The sequence below is a fragment of the Hyperolius riggenbachi genome, chromosome 1 (assembly GCF_040937935.1).
Source record: "Hyperolius riggenbachi isolate aHypRig1 chromosome 1, aHypRig1.pri, whole genome shotgun sequence".
Classification (NCBI taxonomy): Eukaryota; Metazoa; Chordata; class Amphibia; order Anura; family Hyperoliidae; genus Hyperolius; species Hyperolius riggenbachi.
In genome coordinates, this window is record NC_090646.1 from 334,892,093 (window position 1) to 334,911,750 (window position 19,658).

At 46.8% G+C, this 19,658-nt stretch overlaps 1 protein-coding gene across 4 annotated transcripts in view; it reads left to right on the forward strand.

Moving 5' to 3' along the window:
• The first annotated feature begins 2,406 nt into the window (after positions 1-2,406).
• The window catches only part of HSH2D (hematopoietic SH2 domain containing), a 104,843-nt gene continuing 87,591 nt past the window's right edge, over positions 2,407-19,658 (forward strand). The window contains exon 1 of one of the 4 annotated variants that reach the window (XM_068271210.1): positions 2,407-2,476. Coding sequence is in view for 1 of the 4 variants with exons in the window: in XM_068271204.1 (XP_068127305.1) it covers positions 5,670-5,726 (57 nt within the window). In the remaining 3 variants the exon portion in view is untranslated. Of the gene's footprint in view, positions 2,477-5,592; positions 5,727-19,658 lie in introns of those variants that run through there. The other 3 variants (XM_068271206.1, XM_068271204.1, XM_068271207.1) reach the window with 3 other exon arrangements.

Sequence of the window (19,658 nt, forward strand, 5' to 3'; positions counted from 1 at the left end):
GTATCCTGCGCCCAAGTCTCCTGCACTGATTCCTCTCGTACACTGTTGTCTCTGCTCAATGGCTGTCTATTAAGAGTCCCTAAATGAAAATACATGAACTATTGACCTTTTTCTATCTCCCTCTGCACTAAGAAGTTGTGTTTTGCCAGGAAAACATTTACAGCTGTAATTTTCTTATCAGTGATGTTTACTATATTCCTGACAAGGTAAGACAAGACAGAAGCTGTCACCTCCAAGGCTAAAGGTTAAAACTCTTTCAGGTAGCAAAATACAACAAGTAAAACAGCCTGGGTATTAATGCTTTGCACTGTACATACACGTCTTTCTCATGATGTCACATCGGTCACACTTTAAGCAGAATATTACAAAATAATTAACAGGTTGCCTGTGTAATTTAAAGGGAACCAGAGAGGAATGCTACGTTGAAATAGAAAAAAGATTGTATACATACCAGGGGCTTCCTCCAGCCCCATAAGCCTGAATCGCTCCCACGCCGCCATCCTCCACTTCCTGGATCCGCCGGTACCGGGCCCGTCATTTCCGGCGGACGCGGCCAATTGTCCGCATCACAGGGGCTCCCTCCATACCCGTACGCATGCGGCTGCGCAGTAGGCAGCCGCACGCGTACCTGTATGGAGGGAGCACCCTGTGATGCGGAGAATTGGCTGCGGCCGACTTGCCGACTCGCGGCAATGACGGGACCCGGTACCGGCGGTTCCAGCAAGTGGAGGACGGCGGCGTGGGAGCGATCCAGGCGTATGGGGCTGGAGGAAGCCCCGGGTATGTATACAAGCTCTTCTTCGTCCTCTCTGGTTCCCTTTTAAGGGCGATATGTAGGCTCTGCGAACTAACACCCCCCCCCCCCCCCCCTTCCTTTCACAATGGGAACAAATAAAAATTCCACCATGTCCGGTTGGTGCTACTTATTTGTGCCACAAAAATAAAGATTTGTGTTCATTTTAACCTCTTGACGACCAGCTAACGCTGATTGGCGTAAACTGGTTGTCTGAGGGTTTCCATGGAAACGGCCGCTTGTTCGAGCGGCCTTTCCATGTCAGTTCACGGAGGGTGTCTCCGTGAACAGCCGGAGAGCCGCCGATCGCGGCTCGCCGGCAAAATGTAAACAGGCGGGGAAGAAATCCCCGCTGTTTACATCATACGGCGCTGCTGCGCAGCAGCGTTATGACGTAGATCGGCGATCCCCGGCCTCTGATTGGCCGGGGATCGCCGACATCTGATAGGCAGAAGCCTATCCTATCAGGCGCAGGACAGATATCCGTCCTGCGCCGCTCAGAGGGAAAGGGAGAGGGAAGGAGCGGGCGAGTCGGCGGAAAACGCTGCGGAAGGGGGCTTTGAAGAGCCCCCCCGCTAAGCAAATGCAGCCGGCGGCGATCAGACTCCCCCCCCCCCCCCCCCCCCCCCCCGCAGGACATCCCCCTAGCGGGGAAAAAAGGGGGGTAGTCTGATCGCCCTGTTGCACTCCTGATCGGTGCTGCGGGCTGTAGAGCCCATGCAGCACCGATCACTGAAAAATCCCCTGGTCGTCAAGTGGTTAAAGATAATGGCAATTATTTATTTTTCAGATGATGGTGTCACCCAGCCCCCAACAACAGCACACTGATATAAAACAGTATGGTTGGGTAGTGCTGTATTTGTACCCATTTGTGTTGCAAAAATCGTTGTTTAAGCTCTTGTTCAAAATGTCATTCCCCCTTCAGCAGTGTACAGCTGGCTGAACTTTTGATCTTTACAAAAACTTTAAAGTGAACCTCCGGACTAAAAATCTACTCGGCAGAACTGAAAAGGCTTGGTGTTTCTTTAACAGTTTCTCAGCATCAGAACTTTATTTTTCTTACCAAAGCATCATTTTTAGCTGCATTTTTAGCTAAGCTCCACCCATCAAAGAACTGCAAAATATACGTGGAGCTCCGCTCACAACCTCCATCCACCGTACCAGTGCAGGAAAACGGGCTGCCAAAACCTCGGATCCAAGACTGTAGAAAGTGAAATCCGCACGATGTCGGTAGAATCAGTGAAGCTTTATTAGGTCATTACACACAACAGGCTAAAATCCAGCACCACATGCTGACATGTTTCGGGCGTTACACGCCCTTAATCATAGCAATAGCCATGCTGTGATTAAGAGCGTGTAACGCCCGAAACATGTCAGCATGTGGTGCTGGATTTTAGCCTGTTGTATGTAATGACCTAATAAAGCTTCACTGATTCTACCGACATCGTGCGGATTTCACTTTCTACAGTCATCAAAGAACTGCCTGGGCTTTTTTCCCTGATGCTGTGCAAAGCATGATGGGATTTCCTCTGTTGTTGTTCACGTTGCCTAGCAACTGGGAGGGGTAATTAGCACACAGGACAGTTGGAACTGTGTTTCATGCTCCCTGTTGCCTTCTTTCAACCAAAAAGATGTCTACCCTCATGAAATCAAACCTTTGCCTGTTCTTTTAAAACAGTGTGGGTAAGAGATTACATTACCTATCTATTTTAATTAACATAACTAACGTAACTTAATGACAGTATGTTTGTTTAGGCTGAAGTTTCTCTAATATATCAAGAAGTAAAAGACCAAATTTTGCAGCACAAATAGCACTATCCAGCCATACTGGTTTCAGGTTTGTGAAAGTTACCTGTTCCACACAGCTTCTTCTTTTTTGAGACTTCTGGGTCTCAATCACATCTGATCACATGATATGATGTGATCAGGATCTAAGAGAGTATTACAGAGCCACACCAACGGGTGGTATTGTTATGCTGACAGGTGCTGTTATGCTAATGAGATGTGATGGATCCCGATCACTTCTCATATCGTGATCGAAACCCAGAAGACATGTTGGTGTTACATCGCTGCCACAGTGGGGAGAAGAATCCAATCCAGTTGACCAGACAGGTGCTCCCTGCCACCCATGCTGCCTAGCCTGCCCGGCTGAAGAAGGTACACTTCCCCAGCAGCAGGAAAAATGTGTCCCTGCAGTCAAAGTTTTTTAATTTATTTCACCTCTAAAAGCTTAAACCAAAGAAACGGGACAATTTTATTTAAAAAAAAGAATGTAGATCCTCAATTTGCAAGCCATCTAATCTATATGAGCCTGTATAGTGGTCCCCTGTGTAGTGGTCCTTTTGAAAGTAAGCAGTAAGTAATCAATTCCACAAAACTGTATCGGAAAGTATGTACATGATTTGTACTAGGGAACTGTAAAGCTATATACATGCCAGATTTTTGTTTCCCAAAATTCTTTAATGGTCATTTCAAGTAATAAGGTGAGTACAGGTTTGTCCCCTGATGTTGGTAGCCTACCCTTCAGCAACCCACCACGTTAGATCCTACTTGACGAACTGCTATTTAATTTGTGCTGAAAGCTGTAACAGGATATCCCCACACCTCATATATAGAATAGGGTGGGTTGCTCCATAGAGCCCTAAGAAACTCATCTGTGCAGTGATTAAAAGTGACCTGTCACCAAAAGTGATCTAAAAGGATCGTTTCAGGCCATGTTTATCCCCTATGGCTATGTAGCTTTAGGTGGAAGATTGCAGAGGATGTAAAAGTGGTTAGGAAAAAAGGGAATAATAGTGCGTCATACAGTATCACCAATATGTGGTTGGGAAAAGGACAAAAAAACAGTATCACCTAGGGGGTGACTAGGTAATAATCCCTGTTCAGGTAAATATTTAAAAGAACCCATAACTATTCACTATGCAGCTTTAAATATGAGTAAATAAAGCACAGACCCTTGGTTTGATATGATCCAATTGAATGTTGCTGAAAATGTTTTAAATAAATTCAGGCCTGATTTAAAGGGTTACTCATGATCTCCAGTGATTTCTTGTTGTGAGTTCCAAGATGGCACCAGGACGATAGCCACCGCCACAGGGCTCTGGCTTGTGAATCCTTTTTTCCCCGTTTCTACCCTGAACACCTGGCCAAGGACTACCTTAGTGGTCTCCCTCAGCTTCCTCAGCTTCTCCTCTCCGAATGAGACCCAGCCTTGCCTCGCTGCACCAGCTCTCTGCTGCCGAGGACCCGGACCATTGCTTTGCAGTCCACCTTCCACCCCTGTGGCCTCATCCACCATTGGGACAAAACGCTGATCACACAGCACGGCCTGTTTTCACGGCCTGCAGAACACATGCTCTCCTCCTACGCTACCTAAGCCTCCGCAGTGCTCCCCAGCCACCACTGCCACCCCAACTCCTGTCCATTAGCTGCTCAGCAGCAATTGGCTGCCTGTTGCCATACATACCGTCGGTCAGAGCACATCGGCAGCACAACTGTTGGAATCCTCCCCACAGCAGAGCAGCTGATCTGCTCATCCCACTGTCGCTGAAATTGCTGCCAGGTCCTCGGCTGAACCTTGCATCTAAGGACAGTCCCACCAACATGCCAGACCTGCACTGCAGCCTGGGATCCCTGCAGACCAGCCTTTAGAAGTCCCGCTCTCCTCCACCATGTCAAGTCTCCTCCACCAGCAGGTCTCTAGGCCTCCTGACTGACAGACCAAACCAGACTAGGCCATAGCCAGGGCTAAATGTTACATTTTCTAAGCGTGGCCACGGAGATAGTAAACCATGGCTCCAGCCAGCCATGCCACCCCGCCACTCCAGGCGACTCTCACTCTTTATAGACATACTGCGGGGCATCGAAATCTATGCAGAGCAGTGACCGCCGCAGAGAATGTGGTAGCTCCGCTCACATAGTACTAAGATGACCCCCTATAGACCATCTCCACTATGTTCTATGTACTGTGCATATGCCTATTTGGTTGTTATTATAATTATTAATTTATAAAGTGCCAGCATATTCCGTGGCTCTATGTTGTATATCTACTGTAAGTTTATTCATGTACCATTGCTGATCCTGCATGTGCCCAAAATAATTCTGAGTACAACCCCCATTGTACTTGGCGAAATTGATTCTGATTCTGAAAGAACTGCTTTATCCTATGAAACATCTAAATCTGTAATGATCAAATAAGTTCACATTCCCATTCTCAAGAACTGCACAGTGGAATGTATGTATTAAGATTTCATTTAAGGTATTTTATTATGATTTATAGCTCTCCCAAAAATATTACACCCATTTTACATGCTGAAATTAACCATAAAGAAGAAACTATTAATATAGTCTGTACATATGTGCATTCCTTATTATGTACGTCAGTTACCCACAATCTGCCTAGGCCAGTTTGGCAGGAATAAATTGTCACTATAATTAGATGTTAATGCTGTCAGTTAAAGAGGAACTTAAGCAAAAAAGGGAAAAATAAATAAATCAATACATTGCAAAGTGAGAAGTTAAAAAATAAAAGGGAGATCAAGAAATGATTGATATTCACTATGTAATTTGTTCATATTGTTGAGAAATACATTTCTTCCTGAGTAAAATGAGCCATAAATTACTTTTCTCCTATGTTGCTGTCACTTACAGTGGGTAGTAGAAATCTGACATTACCGATAGATTTTGGACTAGCCCATCTTCTCATAGGGCAGTGCTCAGGGTTCTCTTTATTTTTAAAAGCACTTAGTGAATGGCAGTTGCTCCGTCCAACTGCCAAAATAGTGTGCAGTGAGCAGGGAAGCTGGCCAGCATCTTTGTATAAAGACTTTTCAGGGAATGTCTTTATAAAGAATAAAGGCCATGCTGAGAATCCCCTATGGAGAGATGGACTAGCCCAAAATCTGTCGGTGATGTCAGATTTCTACTACCTATTGTAAGTGACAGAAACATAGGACAAACGTAATTTATGGCTCATTTTACTCTGGAAGAAATGTACTTTTTATTTGTATGGGTTTTAAATTTTAAGATTTTCGCGACAGTTCCTCTTTAAATACTGGTTGCCTCAAGTCAACTGACTTATTAAAATGGCAAAGTGTTTGCATATTGCATTCGCCCACCAGAATATGCAGGATTTAAACTATCCACCTGCTCGTCCTGCTATAGTTGGCCCATGCAATATATTGCATCTTAACAGGGGTGCCGTGTAATAATCTTACTACTGACAAACATGAAAAAAACAGACAACACTAAGGGCTTGTTCACACTAATTGCGTTTTTGGTTTTTTTTTAAGCACCAGTGATTTTTAAAATCGCCCTAAAACTGCTTGTGCAATAATTCCCTATGAGAGTGTTCGCATATGAGCGGTTTGATTACGATCCGCTGACCAAAGCGCTGCCTGTACCATTTTCGAGGTGATTTGCCTCAACGGAAGATATAGGGAAATTGCAAAGCGCTTGATAAAAGCGATTTGTAAAGCGATTTCCCAAGCGCTTTTAAGAATAAATACATTGTATTTATTCTTTTCCGGGTCAAAGAGTTCACTTCCTGACTAACGTCAGGAAGTGAAAAACAAATCGCTCTGCAAAAGCGCTTAGAAAAGCGCTGTACAAAAAAAGCTAACGCCCAGGTAATAAAAAAGTGCACAAAATCACAAAACACTGGCGTCAGCGATTGCGATTTATGATGTGAACAAGGCCTCACTGCCATTATCTATAACCACACACCCTAACAATTTGATAGCCTAAAAGTTGTATAGATATAGCAGTTGGGAACAGCCAGGGCCGGATTTACCATAAGGCACTGTAGTAGGCACTTGCCTAACGGGCGCCTGATGATGGAAAGGCGGCTCACTCCCCTCCCCTCATGCCTCCCTCCCTATGCAGAGTCCTGAGCAGAGTGTAAATGAGAGGATACCCAACCTGCTCTCTGCATTCCTCTGATGAGATCTCCCTTCAGTCAGGGGCACTTCTAGCTACTTCATACTGAGGCTACCTAATGCTAACAGACACCTGCAGCTACCTATGACAACCAAAAGAAGTAAGAGAAAGGCGACACCTAAGCCAGCCAGCTCACTTGTAGTGCAGTTCGACAGGGGTTTGTAGGTTCATGAAATGCAAAGTCTATGGTGCCAGGACATCGGTGCCTATAGGCTACAACAGTGGCGGCTCCAGGAATTTTTTTAGGGGGTGCTATGCAGGTGCTGGACCAATTTCCGGGGGAGCTGATGACCGGGTGTGGCTACAACCTGCGGCACGCGGCGAAAAAAAATGGGCGTGGTCATGACTGGATGAGGGCGGGGCTAACTGTAATTTAAAGTGAACCCAGGGTGAGAGTGATATGGGGGCTGCCATATTTATTTCCTTTTAAACAATTCTAGTTGCCTGGCAGCCCTGATGATCTATTGGCTGCAGTACTGAACTGAATTACACCAGAAACAAGCATGCAGCTAATCTTGTCAGTTCTGACAATATTGTCAGAAACCCCTGACCTGCTGCATGCTTGTTCAGGGTCTATGGTTGAAAGAATTAGAGGCAGAGGACCAACACGGCAGCCAGGCAGCTGGTATTACTTAAAAGGAGATAGATATGGCAGCCTCAATATTATTCTCACCTCGGGTTCCCTTTAAAAGTGCAACGCAAAGACAGAGGGCCCAAGTTTTGGTGACCCTTTCCCCAGAAAATTCACATAATTGTGCAGGTTTTCTCAAGAAAATACACGTAATGTGAGAACATTTGAACAAAAAACATGTTCAATGACCTTAATATGCACAATCGTTATCAGATATGACCCCAATATGCACAATCGTTATCAGATATGACCCCAATATGCACAATCGTTATCAGATATGACCCCAATATGCACAACCGTTATCAGCAGTGGCGGACATACGGCCGTGCAGGCCGTGCGGCCGCACGAGGGCCCCTGAAGTTTCGTTTTCTTCAGGGGCCCATTAAGAATTTTTTTTTTATATATATATATTTTTTTTTTATTTTTCCCCCGGGGGGCCCCGACTCCTATCCTCCCTCCCTCACCTCGGGGGCCCCCCTCCCGGTATGCGCGTCGGGAGAGCGGCAAAGTGCGGCGCTAGAGGGCTCCGCCGCTTGGTCTCCAATATGTCTCCAACTTGGAGAGATATTGGAGACCAAGCGGCGGAGCCCTCTAGCGTCTGCCTGGAGAGCCGAAGACTTCCTGTATTTGCCGCTCGCTCTCCCGCCGCGCATATCGGGAGGGGGGCCCTCCGAGGTGAGGAAGGGAGGGAGGGAGGGAGGGAGGATGGGAGTCGGGCCCCCCACCCGGATAGCTACTAAAAGGGCTACCTGCCTACCCACCCGGCTACCTAACCACCTACCCACCCGGCTACCTACCCACCCACCAGGCTTCCTACCTACCTACCCACCCACCCGACTACCTAACCACCCACCAGGCTTCCTACCTACCTACCCACCCACCCGGCTACCTAACCACCCACCAGGCTTCCTACCTACCCACCCGGCTACCTACCCACCCACCAGGCTTCCTACCTAACCACCCACCCGACTACCTAACCACCCACTCGGCTACCTACCCACCCACCCAGCTACCTACCGGGCTAGTTACCAACCCACCCACCCGGCTACCTACCTACGGCTACCTACTTAACCACCCACACGGCTACCTACCGGGCTAGTTACCAACCCACCCACCAGGCTACCCACCCACTAGGTTACCTACCTACCCACCCACCCACCAGGCTACCTACCTACCCACCCACCAGGCTACCTACCTACCTACCGGGCTAGTTACCAACCCACCCACCAGGCTACCTACCCACCCACCCACCAGGCTACCAACCCACTCACCCACCCACTCACCCACCCACCAGGCTACCTATCCACCCAACCACCCATGGGAGCTGCGCCGGATGGAGGCTGGGACAGGAGGTCTGCTGCTGCAGGTGAGTAAATGTTTTTGCTTTTTTATTTATATTAGCAGGTGTATGTTCTGGGCAGGTCTGCCACATGATTGCATGTATTTTCTGCGCAAATCTGCCGACATGATTACATGTATTTTCTGGGCATATCTGCCGACATGATTGCACGTATTTTCTGGGCATATCTGCCGACTTGATTGCACGTATTTTCTGGGCATATCTGCCGACTTGATTGCACGTATTTTCTGGGCATATCTGCCGAAATGATTGCATGTAATTTTTGGGCATATCTGCCGACATGATGTGTATTTTCTTGAGAAAACCTGCACAATTATGTGAATTTTCTGGGGAAAGGGTCACCAAAACTTGGGCCCACTGTCTTTGCGTTGCACTTTTCAAGGGAACCTGAGGTGAGCATAATCTTGAGGCTGCCATATTTCTCTCCTTTTAAGCAATACCAGTTGCCTGGCTGCCGTGCTGGTCCTCTGCCTCTTATTCTTTCAACCATAGACCCTGAACAAGCATGCAGCAGGTCAGGGGTTTCTGACAATATTGTCAGAACTGAGAAGATTAGCTGCATGCTTGTTGCTGGTGTAATTCAGTTTATTACTGCAGCCAAATAGATCAGCAGGGCCGCCAGGCAACTAGTATTGTTTAAAAGGAAATAAACCCTCACCCCGGGTTCGCTTTAAGTTACAGTTAGCTCCGCCCTCATCCGGTCATTGCCACGCCCATTTTCCTGGCGCCGCCACTGGGCTACAATGATGTAAATCCGGGCCTGGAAACAGCTCTTATTTCCCACAATGTAACAAGGCTCACAGACAGGAAACTGTCAGGACAAAGGTCCTGACATCACATTGTGGGAGGGGTTTCACCACAATATCAGCCATACAGACCCCCTGGTTATCTATTCGAGAAAAGGTAAAGATTGTTCATGGGAAAAGGGGTATTGGCTACTGACTGGGATGAAATTCAATCCTTGGTTTCAGTTCCTCTTTAAGTTTATTATAAATTAAAGTGAATCTAACATGACAGAGGCACTGGTGTTACGCCTTCATTTTCCCCCTGCTGATGGCTATAGCTTTCTGCAAACACAACATTTCTATGACTAAAGATGGTCATTTGTGATCATTTGGTGCATAAATGTAATGCATGTTTCCGATGTTCTATGTCATCATTTAGAGATCTGTCTCCATGGATTGGTTTCGCACTACAGGGTCAGTGGTGTAACAAACAGTAGGTGCATTTAGCATATAGTAGATACAGAAGAGTATACGAGGTTAGACATAGATGAGAGATCTGTAAGAAGATGGGCCAAGGAGAGGACCAGGGTGCAATCTGCTGCCATTTATGGCACTCAAATGCTGTGCAGTGATAACTGAATCAGAAGTTCCACAGTCTGTCATTGGGGGATGGCAGAGAGAGAGAGAAGAGAAAAGAAGAGAGAAAGAGAAACTGAGAAGTCAGTCCCCTTGATGTTGCGGCAGAACCTGGCTGGTTAATGTCCTGGTTAGTGTCCTAGAACTTCAGGCTGCAAACCATGTGGTGGCTTGCGATACTGAGGCTGGTGGCTAACATGGTCACTCCTCAGGTGTTGTGGGGGGGGGTGCATCGCTGGTGTACGAAGGGCTGCAGTGGACCTTTGACTGGGGTCTGACTGGTGGCAGCAGCCAATTGAGGTAAGGTGCTGGGGGCTACTGCAAACCAGATGGGTACTGTGATCCTGCCCCAGCTGTTGGGAAAGCTGCATCGCCTGGTGCAAAAGCAAGGAGCTGTTGGTTGGACCTAGTAAAAAGGCTGGGAGTGGGACCCAGGTGGCTTAGCAGAGGAAGATGACGGTTCCAGGTATAAGGCTCCTGGATGGTTTGCTGGGGGAGTGATGGCCTGGTATGTGATGACTGCAGTATATGCAGGCAGCTACTGCAGCATCAGCAACTGATTTTCTGAAGCAGTGGAGCGGCCCTTGTGCCTTTAATAGCGGCGTCCTCCTGGTTCCCTTGGCAGCAGTGGTGTAGCAGCCCACGTGGTGCACCACAACCGGGCAGTGTTCCTGTTCTGCTCTGCAGCCGGCAGCGGAGGGAGGCGGCCTGGTCCCCAGCAGCAGCGAGCGATGATGACGACCTGACTGGTGGTGTACTGTACTCCGGGTCCCCCACAGAGTGGCAGCATGAGCACCTGACCCTCCGCGGTGGTGGACCGGCCCCTGTGTGTGTGGTCCATGGCAAACCACGTGGGAGATGCCTGCGGCTCAGCGACCAAGTTTGCCAAATCATCCCTTTAAATACTGTCACATCTGTATATTATACAGGTTCTGGGGCTACTTAGACATACTCAGTGCCTAAACTGCATTTAACAAGGCAGGAGACCTTTATATTTCATATGTGTCCATATTTAAAGGGATGAGTTGGAAACACTGTCAGCGACGGTGTCCTTATTTAAAGAGATGAGTTGGAAACACTGTCAGCAATGGTGATGGTGCGCCACGATCCATAGCCCAGCATGCCCAGGCTACCCAGGAGGTGAGAAAGGCAGGGAGAACTCATCCAAACCCCTAGCAGGTGAGCCATGGAGGGAAGGAGGGAAAGAGGGAGAAAAGCCGGAGCCCTGCGTGCCATGGCGACCCTCTTAGGCACCATCTTAGATGAACCATAAGCAATATGGTTCACCTAGCTATTCTTAAAAATCATTCTTGACTGACCTCTGTTGATTTTACTCTTGAATAAGGTCTTTATCTAAGCAACTGCTATCATCAAACTTCATGACTTCATACAGTGGGATGCAAAAGTTTGGGCAACCTTGTTAATTTTCATGATTTTCCTGTATAAAACGTTGGTTGTGACCATAAAAAATGTCAGTTAAATATATCCTATAGGAGACACACACAGTGATATTTGAGAAGTGAAATTAAGTTTATTGAATTTACAGAAAGTGCGCAATAATTGTTTTAATAAAATTAGGCAGGTGCACAGATTTGGTCACTGTTGTCATTTTATTGATTCCAAAACCTTTAGAACTAATTATTGGAACTCTAATTGGCTTGGTAAGCTCAGTGACCCCTGACCTACATACACAGGTGAATCCATTTATGAGAAATAGTATTTAAGGGGGTCAAATGCAAGTTTCCCTCCTCTTTTAAGTTTCTCTGAAGAGTAGCAACATGGGGTCTTAAAACAACTCTCAAATGACCTGAAGATAACGATTGTTCACCATCATGGTTTATGGGAAGGATACAGAAAGCTGTCTCAGATATTTCAGCTGTCTATTTCTACAGTTAGGAACATACTGAGGAAATGGAAGACCACAGGCTCAGTTCAAGTTCAGGCTTGAAGTGGCAGACCAAGAAAAATCTCGGATAAGCAGAAGCAACGAATGGTGAGAACAGTCAGTCAACCCATAGACCAGCACCAAAGACCCACAACATCATCTCGCTGCAGATGGAGTCACTGTGCATCGTTCAAACATTCGGTGCACTTTACACAAGGAGATGCTGTATGCGAGAGCGATGCAGAGGAAGCCTTTTCTCCGCCCACAGCGCGAACAGAGCTGCTTGAGGTATGCTAAAGCACATTTGGAAAAGCCAGCTTCATTTTGGAATAAGGTGCTGTTCACTGATAAAACTAAAATTGAGTTATTTGAACATAACAATGGGCGTAATGCATGGAGGAAAAACAGCACAGCATTCGAAGAAAAACACCTGCTACCTACAGTAAAATATGGTGGTGGTTCCATCATGCTGTGGGGCTGTGTGGCCAGTGCAGGGACTGGGAATCTTGTCAAAGTTGAGGGATGCATGGATTCCACTGCTCAAAATCCACTAAGGCATTCATGCAGAGGAACAAGTACAACATTCTGGAATGGCCATCTCAGTCCCCAGACCTGAATATAATTGAAAGTCTGTGGTGTGAGTTAAAGAGAACGGTCCATGTTCAGAAGCCATCAAACCTGAATGAACTACAGATGTTTTGTAAAGAGGAATGGTCCAAAATACCTTCAACCAGAATCCAGACTCTCATTGGAACTTACAGGAAGGGGTTAGAGGCTGTAATTTCTGCAAAAAACAATTATTGCACACTTTCTGTAAATCCAATAAACTTCATTTCACTTATCAAATATCACAGTGTGTGTCTCCTATATAATATATTTAACTGACATTTTTTATCGTAACAGAGTTATTTTTTATCGATAAACTTTCCCCGCAGGCAAATTGCGTGGCATAGGGTACAATGGCGTCACCGGCCAAATCGCTTGCGCTAGCGATTTGGCCAACATTACCATCCGAAATGGTGCGGGAGGCTGCGAGTCCCATAGCCATTCATGGCACAGCTGATGAGATTTGTTTCAGTATCCGCACATCCTACTCTTTTCCTCCTACACCATTACTACTAACCACAAATGATGTAATTAATCACCCCACCCGCCAATAAGTATGTCCTGGAACCACCTTGGAATGTATACACGTGTCACCTTCTACCTCCTGCTCCATCCTATGCCCAAAGCCAAAATAGGCAACCCTTCATCCCAACCTTATCTTCATTGGACCATAAGGAGTGGAAAGCTGCTACAGACTGCAGAAGCATGTCACTTCCTTTCTCTATGGAAGGCAGGAATGCGTCACCACCATGGCTCCTGCTTTCCAACTCCAATTGTGTACCCCCACAAACCATAAACAAATCATCAATATACCTTTTCCAAACTATCACATGATCTCTACTGTGATAGGACTAGTTCAACTTATCAACTGTGGTATCTGTCACCCACTACCTGTTAGCCGCTGTCATGTCTCATCATCTGCTACCGATTACTACAGTCACCTGCTATCATTTCTCATCATCATCCACCTATTCCTTCATGTCATCTACTATTTTCCAGTACAGTCAGCCACTTCTTGCCTGCCACTAGATTCTGCTGACCACTACTTACCTGTAACTAGAATCTAATTGTCACTACTAGCTTACCTACAGTCTACAAGTAGCAACCTACCTGCTTCCTGAAACTATTACTATTATTACTATGAGCCTACCACTAGAAACTAGTGATTTTCTATTGTCTTATCCTATACAAAGTCTATGAATCCATTTTTTTTATATTTAAAGTGAACCTGTAAGAGAAAACCTTTAAAAGTCAGATACTTAGAGGAAAGCCTCTAAGAAAAGCTTTTAAAGACCCTCGATCCTCCTCGAGCTTGCCGAGGACCGCACTAGGACCCTCTGAGCATATCTGACAAGGGTTTGTTGGATATATATATTCTTGTGGCTGTGCTCCCGTCCGTGTATGAGCAAGACCATACCGAGCATGCATGAGTACAGCCCATGCCTGCATAGTATCACAAAGCTGCTTCTGCACGATATGAGTATAACTCAATAGAATCAATCTCACATGGTAAATGTGAGACAAAACCAGACACGTTTACATGTATGTTGGTCCTGTGAGAAGCTGCAACCTAAGGCCCCATTCACACTTGCGTTTTGCCTTGCAAACGGACCGGATCCTGATCGGATCCTGATCGGATCAGGACCTGATCCTGATCGGAACCGTACGGTTCCGATCAGGATCCGGTCCGTTTGCATCAGGCATGCATCAGGCTGCCATCAGGATCCGTGGGCAAAAAATAGCGAAATTAAATAAAAAAATGTTGGGGTCAGCAGAAGGTGCACCTGGTGCACCTGGTGCACCGGTAGAATCAGGTTCCTCCGCTGTAGGCCTCACCTCCACCTCCGACATTCTGCCAAAACAGCTCCAGCAAGTCTGTCACTGCTGCTCCACTCCAGACATGCTTGGCCCATGTGTCCCCATCCGAAATGGCCGCTTGGATACGCATAGGAAGTGGGGTAGAACGTCAGGTTTTTGTAGGCAGTGTGTTCTGTGCCTTCCGTTTCCCATTGGTTTCTGTGTTCCGGATGGTGCTGTCAGGCTCCGGTCAGGATGCGTGGGCCGGAGATCCAGGCCCAAAAAATAGCGCATGTTGGAAAAGAGTCCGGAGTCCGGATCTGATCCGGCTCCGGTACGTACGGAACGGACGCGTGTGAACGTCCGCATAGACATTACATTGCTATGTGGAACGTACGTTCCGTTTGTACAGTATGCGTTCCGGATCCGATCCGGAAAATCCTGATAGCGAACGCTAATGTGAACCGGGCCTAAGGCTTGGTTCACACATAAAGCTGCACATTTCCGGGTCAGTCCAGTTCGGTCAGTTTTGCATCAGTTTTCTATCAGTTTTACCTGACCGGACCAGAAATGTACACCTTTTATGTGTCAACACACCCATAGAAACACATACAAAACTGTACATTTCTGGACTGGTCCAGTCCTGTCAGTTTTGTATCCGATTTATGTGTGAACAGATCCAAGTACAGAACTGGGCACCTTTTTAAGCATGAACCAAGCCTGATTGGGAGGAGACTGGAGAATTATTGTCAAATGATTGAAGTACCTGAGTTTCCAAATGTTTTGAAAATTTGTTGAAGGGAAGTTAAAATACATGCCTGGATTGAACTGCCTGTTAACAAAATCTTACCTAATGGGCTGACTGCTGCAGAGGCCATGGATGTGGGTTGGTGGTGATCTTGCAAAGTGACCTCAGGGACAGCATGTACACAGAATGTACACACTCTTCCCAATACCTCTCCTCTCCTCCTCCCTCCAGTCTTCATCTGCTCCCTCTTCCATACATCTTCTTACCTATAATTATTTACGCACCTACAGTCTTCTCTCCTTTCTTCTTTCTTCTTTTCTTGGAAACCTTTATACACAATCATTTTAACATATGAATGTTCAAGTCATTTTCTTAATTTCACATCTAACCAAGCTTTATTCAAATGTCCCTTTAAGATCCAGACAGCTGTACGTTTTGCTATGTGTACAGTATGTTGTGTGCATGAATGTTCTGCTTACCGATAACACGTTCTAACCAGTTACAGTGTGTATAGATGTCTTCACAGAGTCATTTGTTCCAGGAAGAATTAACATGTGATTGTGACACCATTTAGCTGTAAGCAAAACAGGAATGGAACCATATTGTAGGTCACAGAAGTTTTAAAACAAATGATCAAGGCTGTATTTAAAAGTTCTGCCACTATTTGTAGAAAAAAACTAAGTGCAAAAAGCAGACTTTTGGGTGCACATGTATACCTCAGAAGTGAATACATATTGAGACAATATTTGTCAAAAATATTCAAACATTATTGGTAATTATTACACCTAGGTAGCCAGGTGTGCCCCCAGTAGTAACCCCCCCCCCCTCCTGTATTAGGTAGACCCCCATTATAGGTACTCCCCTCCCACCAGTATAGGTAGCTATATGTGTCCCCAGTATTAACCATTTATGCCGCGCGGACGTGAGCCCCATGTCCGCAGTAGAGATGTAGCGAACGGTTCGCCGGCGAACGGTTCCAGGCGAACTTTGGTGGTTCGCGTTCGCAAAGAACCGGGAACTTTTTTTCAAAGTTCGGTTCGCCCATAGACTTTAATGGCCGCCGACTTTAACGGTTAATAGCAAAGTCCCCTTACATAGTAGAAAATACCAATATTGTTGGGAATGTTAAGTGGAATACTGGGAACAAGAGGAACATTTTTTTTTTTTCAAAAAGACCTTATACTTTTTGAGAAAATCCATTTTAAAGTTTCAGAGTAAAATTAGCCGATTCATTAAAAAAAAAAAAAGAACCGATCCATTAAAAAGAACCGGATGATTCAAGAACCGTTAGTATAGCAGAGAATGCATCCTGAGCAGGACGTGAAGCTGCCGGCTCCGCTGCTGTCTCTCCCCACCTGCCTGCACCTGTCACCCTCACCTAGCCTGGCACCCAGTGCACCCATGGGTGCCAGGCTAGGTGAGAGTGACAGGTGAGGAGGTGGAGAGAGATAGCAGGAGCCGGCAGCTATGCGTCCAAAAGGACGCATTCTCTGCTATGTGGGAGGCATCGGAGATCTTCAATCAACTTAATTGAAGATCGCAACATAAGAGGATACAGTTCGTTGGATCATTTACCATGGATATTGGCGTGGGAAAACGTTTTTAAAGGTACAGGTAAGTATTTATGATTAATTTAGAATAATAAAATACTTTTCTCGTGGTTGTGTTTTTATTTCATTGAACCCTTTGTTGAAATGGGTAAGGGGTACTTTGTACCCCTATACTCATTTCTCCTGGGAGGGGGGTGGGCATCTGGGGTCCCCTTCTTAAAGGGGACTCCCAGATGCCACCATGAACCCCCCCCCCAGGGAGTCGTCACCCCCACCTCCTCCTGGGGCACCGGAGATGGGGAAGAGCCCCTTGTCCATGGATTGGACAAGGGCTCCGGGGGGGAAGGCTTGGCCGCCCCTCCCCCCCGGAGCCCCCCATACCATGGACTATGCGGGCTGGTATAGCTCAGGGTGCGAAGCCCCAGTCGGCTCCGCATTCTGCCTATCCCAGCCTGCATGGGGGACAAGGGGTTACAGAGGCTCGGGTGGGGGGACCCCACGCCATTTTTTTTTTCAGATTTCCCACACACAGCAAATAAAAAAAAATAACATTTTTTAAAGGACTTCCGAGGGCACAAATGTGAAAAAAAGTTAAATACCTTTTCATAATCCATATCTATGGAGGAAGCCATCCACACCCTCCAATTAATTCCGCCATGGCTCCAGCACTAATAATGGCCCTGGTCGAGTCCTGACCCCTCTGAACGGGTCGGGTTCTCAACTCATTTCCCCTTCAATATGGCTGCCACAGATTGCCGCGGCTGCGCAGTCCGCATAGACGCGATTGCGGCTGCGCAGCTCTAGCACTTCCTCCCGATGCGTCCGATGTATGCACGCATATTGATGACGCGGTGGGAGGAGGGCCTGGAGCTGCGCAGCCGCAATCGCGCCTATGCAGACTGCACAGCAGCGGCAATCTGTGGCGGCCATATTGAGGAGAGAATGAGAACCCGACCCATTTGGAGGGGTTGGGGCCCGACCGGGGCTGGTATTACTGCGGGAGCCATGGGGGAATGAACGGGAGGGCGCAGATGGCGTCCTCCATGGATCTGGATTATGAAAAGGTATTAAACTTTTTTCACATTTGTGGCCTAGGAAGTCCGCTAAATTTTGTTTCCTGCTATCTTTTTAACATATCCTGCAAATTTGGTGTTGCTAGGATGTAAGGGGCCTTTGCTATTAACTGCTAAAGTCGGCGGGTGATGATGATAACCAACCAGAATTATAGGGGTGCAAAAGTGCTGAATTCTGCCATAGGCTTCCATTAGGCTCCTTATTTCACTTTCAAAAATCTCAAATCTTTTCAAAGGCCTGTGGCTCAGCAGTGGCAAATTTTCTAGCATTGTAGGGACTCTTAGGGGGATCATGACTGGTGAGTTTCGGGCCCCAAGGCCAAAGAGGTTATAGCCTAGGGCAGGGGTGCCCACACTTTTTCGGCTCGCGAGCTACTTTAAAATTTGCCAAGCCCAGGAGATCTACCAACATTTAGGTAGCTAGGTATACGTGCCTTCAGTATAGGTAGATAGGTATAGGGGCCTTCAGTATAGTTAGCCAGGTATAGTGTAGTTAGGTGTGGGTGCCTTTAGTATAGTTAGCCAGGTATAGTGTAGTTAGGTGTGGGTGCCTTCAGTATAGTTAGCCAGGTATAGAGTAGTTAGGTGTAGGTGGCTTCAGTATAGTTAGCCAGGTATAGTGTAGTTAGGTGTAGGGACCTTCAGTATAGTTAGCCAGGTATAGAGTAGTTAGGTGTAGGTACCACTCACCTCCCTCCAGTTCCAGGGGCGGTGTCTTGAACTCCTACTGGTCTCCCCTCCGTCGGCCACGCTGGCTAGAGTCAGTGCAGATGCGCGGTATAGAAGAAGACTCCGGCGAGCGAAGGGGGGCGGCGGGCAGCGTGCGCTGACGCATTGTGCCCAGCACCGCCCCCAGCGATGACGTTGCGGCGTCCTCCATTACCGCTGTGCCACCCCTCTCCTCTCTGCCTCTTCCAAATGGCTAGCGGCCGAGAGGGGTGCAAAAGTGGTAAAATCCCCCATAGGCTTTCATTGGGTCTCCTATTTCACGTTCCAAAATCTCACAACATTTCAAAGGGCAATGACTCAGCGGTGGCAAAACTCACCAGTCATGATCCCCCTAACAGTTCCTACAATGCTAGAAAATTTGCCACTGCTGAGCAATTGCCCTTTGAAAAGATGTGAGATTTTTGAAAGTGAAATAGGGAGCCAATGAAAGCCTATGGGGGATTTTACTACATTTGCACCCCTGTAACTCTGGTTTGCAGAGATGTATGGAACCCATCTTTGGAGTCCAAGTCTAACAATATGTCTTCTACCTGCATGAGACATTTCGCGAGATTCAGACGTTGCTAACGGCCATGGCTGCGATTTATGTACATCAGAATCGCCACCATTGAAATTGCCCAAATAAACAGGTTTTTGTGACCCTAGGCTATGACCTCTTCGGCCTAGGGGCCCGAAACTCACCAGTTATGATCCCCCTAACAGTTCCTACAATGCTAGAAAATTTGCCACTGCTGAGCAATTTCCCTTTGAAAAGATGTGAGATTTTGGAAAGTGAAATAGGGAGCCAATGAAAGCCTATGGGGGATTTTACTACTTTTGCACCCCTGTAACTCTGGTTTGCAGAGATGTATGGAACCCATCTTTGGAGTCCAAGTCTAACAATATGTCTTCTACCTGCATGAGACATTTCGTGAGATTCAGACGTTGTTAACGGCCATGGCTGCGATTTATGTACGTCAGATTCGCAACCATTAAAATTGCCCAAATAAACAGGTTTTTGTGACCCTAGGCTATGACCTCTTCGGTCTAGGGGCCCGAAACTCACCAGTCATGATCCCCCTAAGGGTCCCTATAATGCTAGAAAATTTGCCACTGCTGAGCCATTGCCCTTTGAAATGGTGTGAGATTTTGGAACTGTAAATAGGAGGCCCAATGAAAGCCTATGGGGGATTTTACCAATTTTGGACC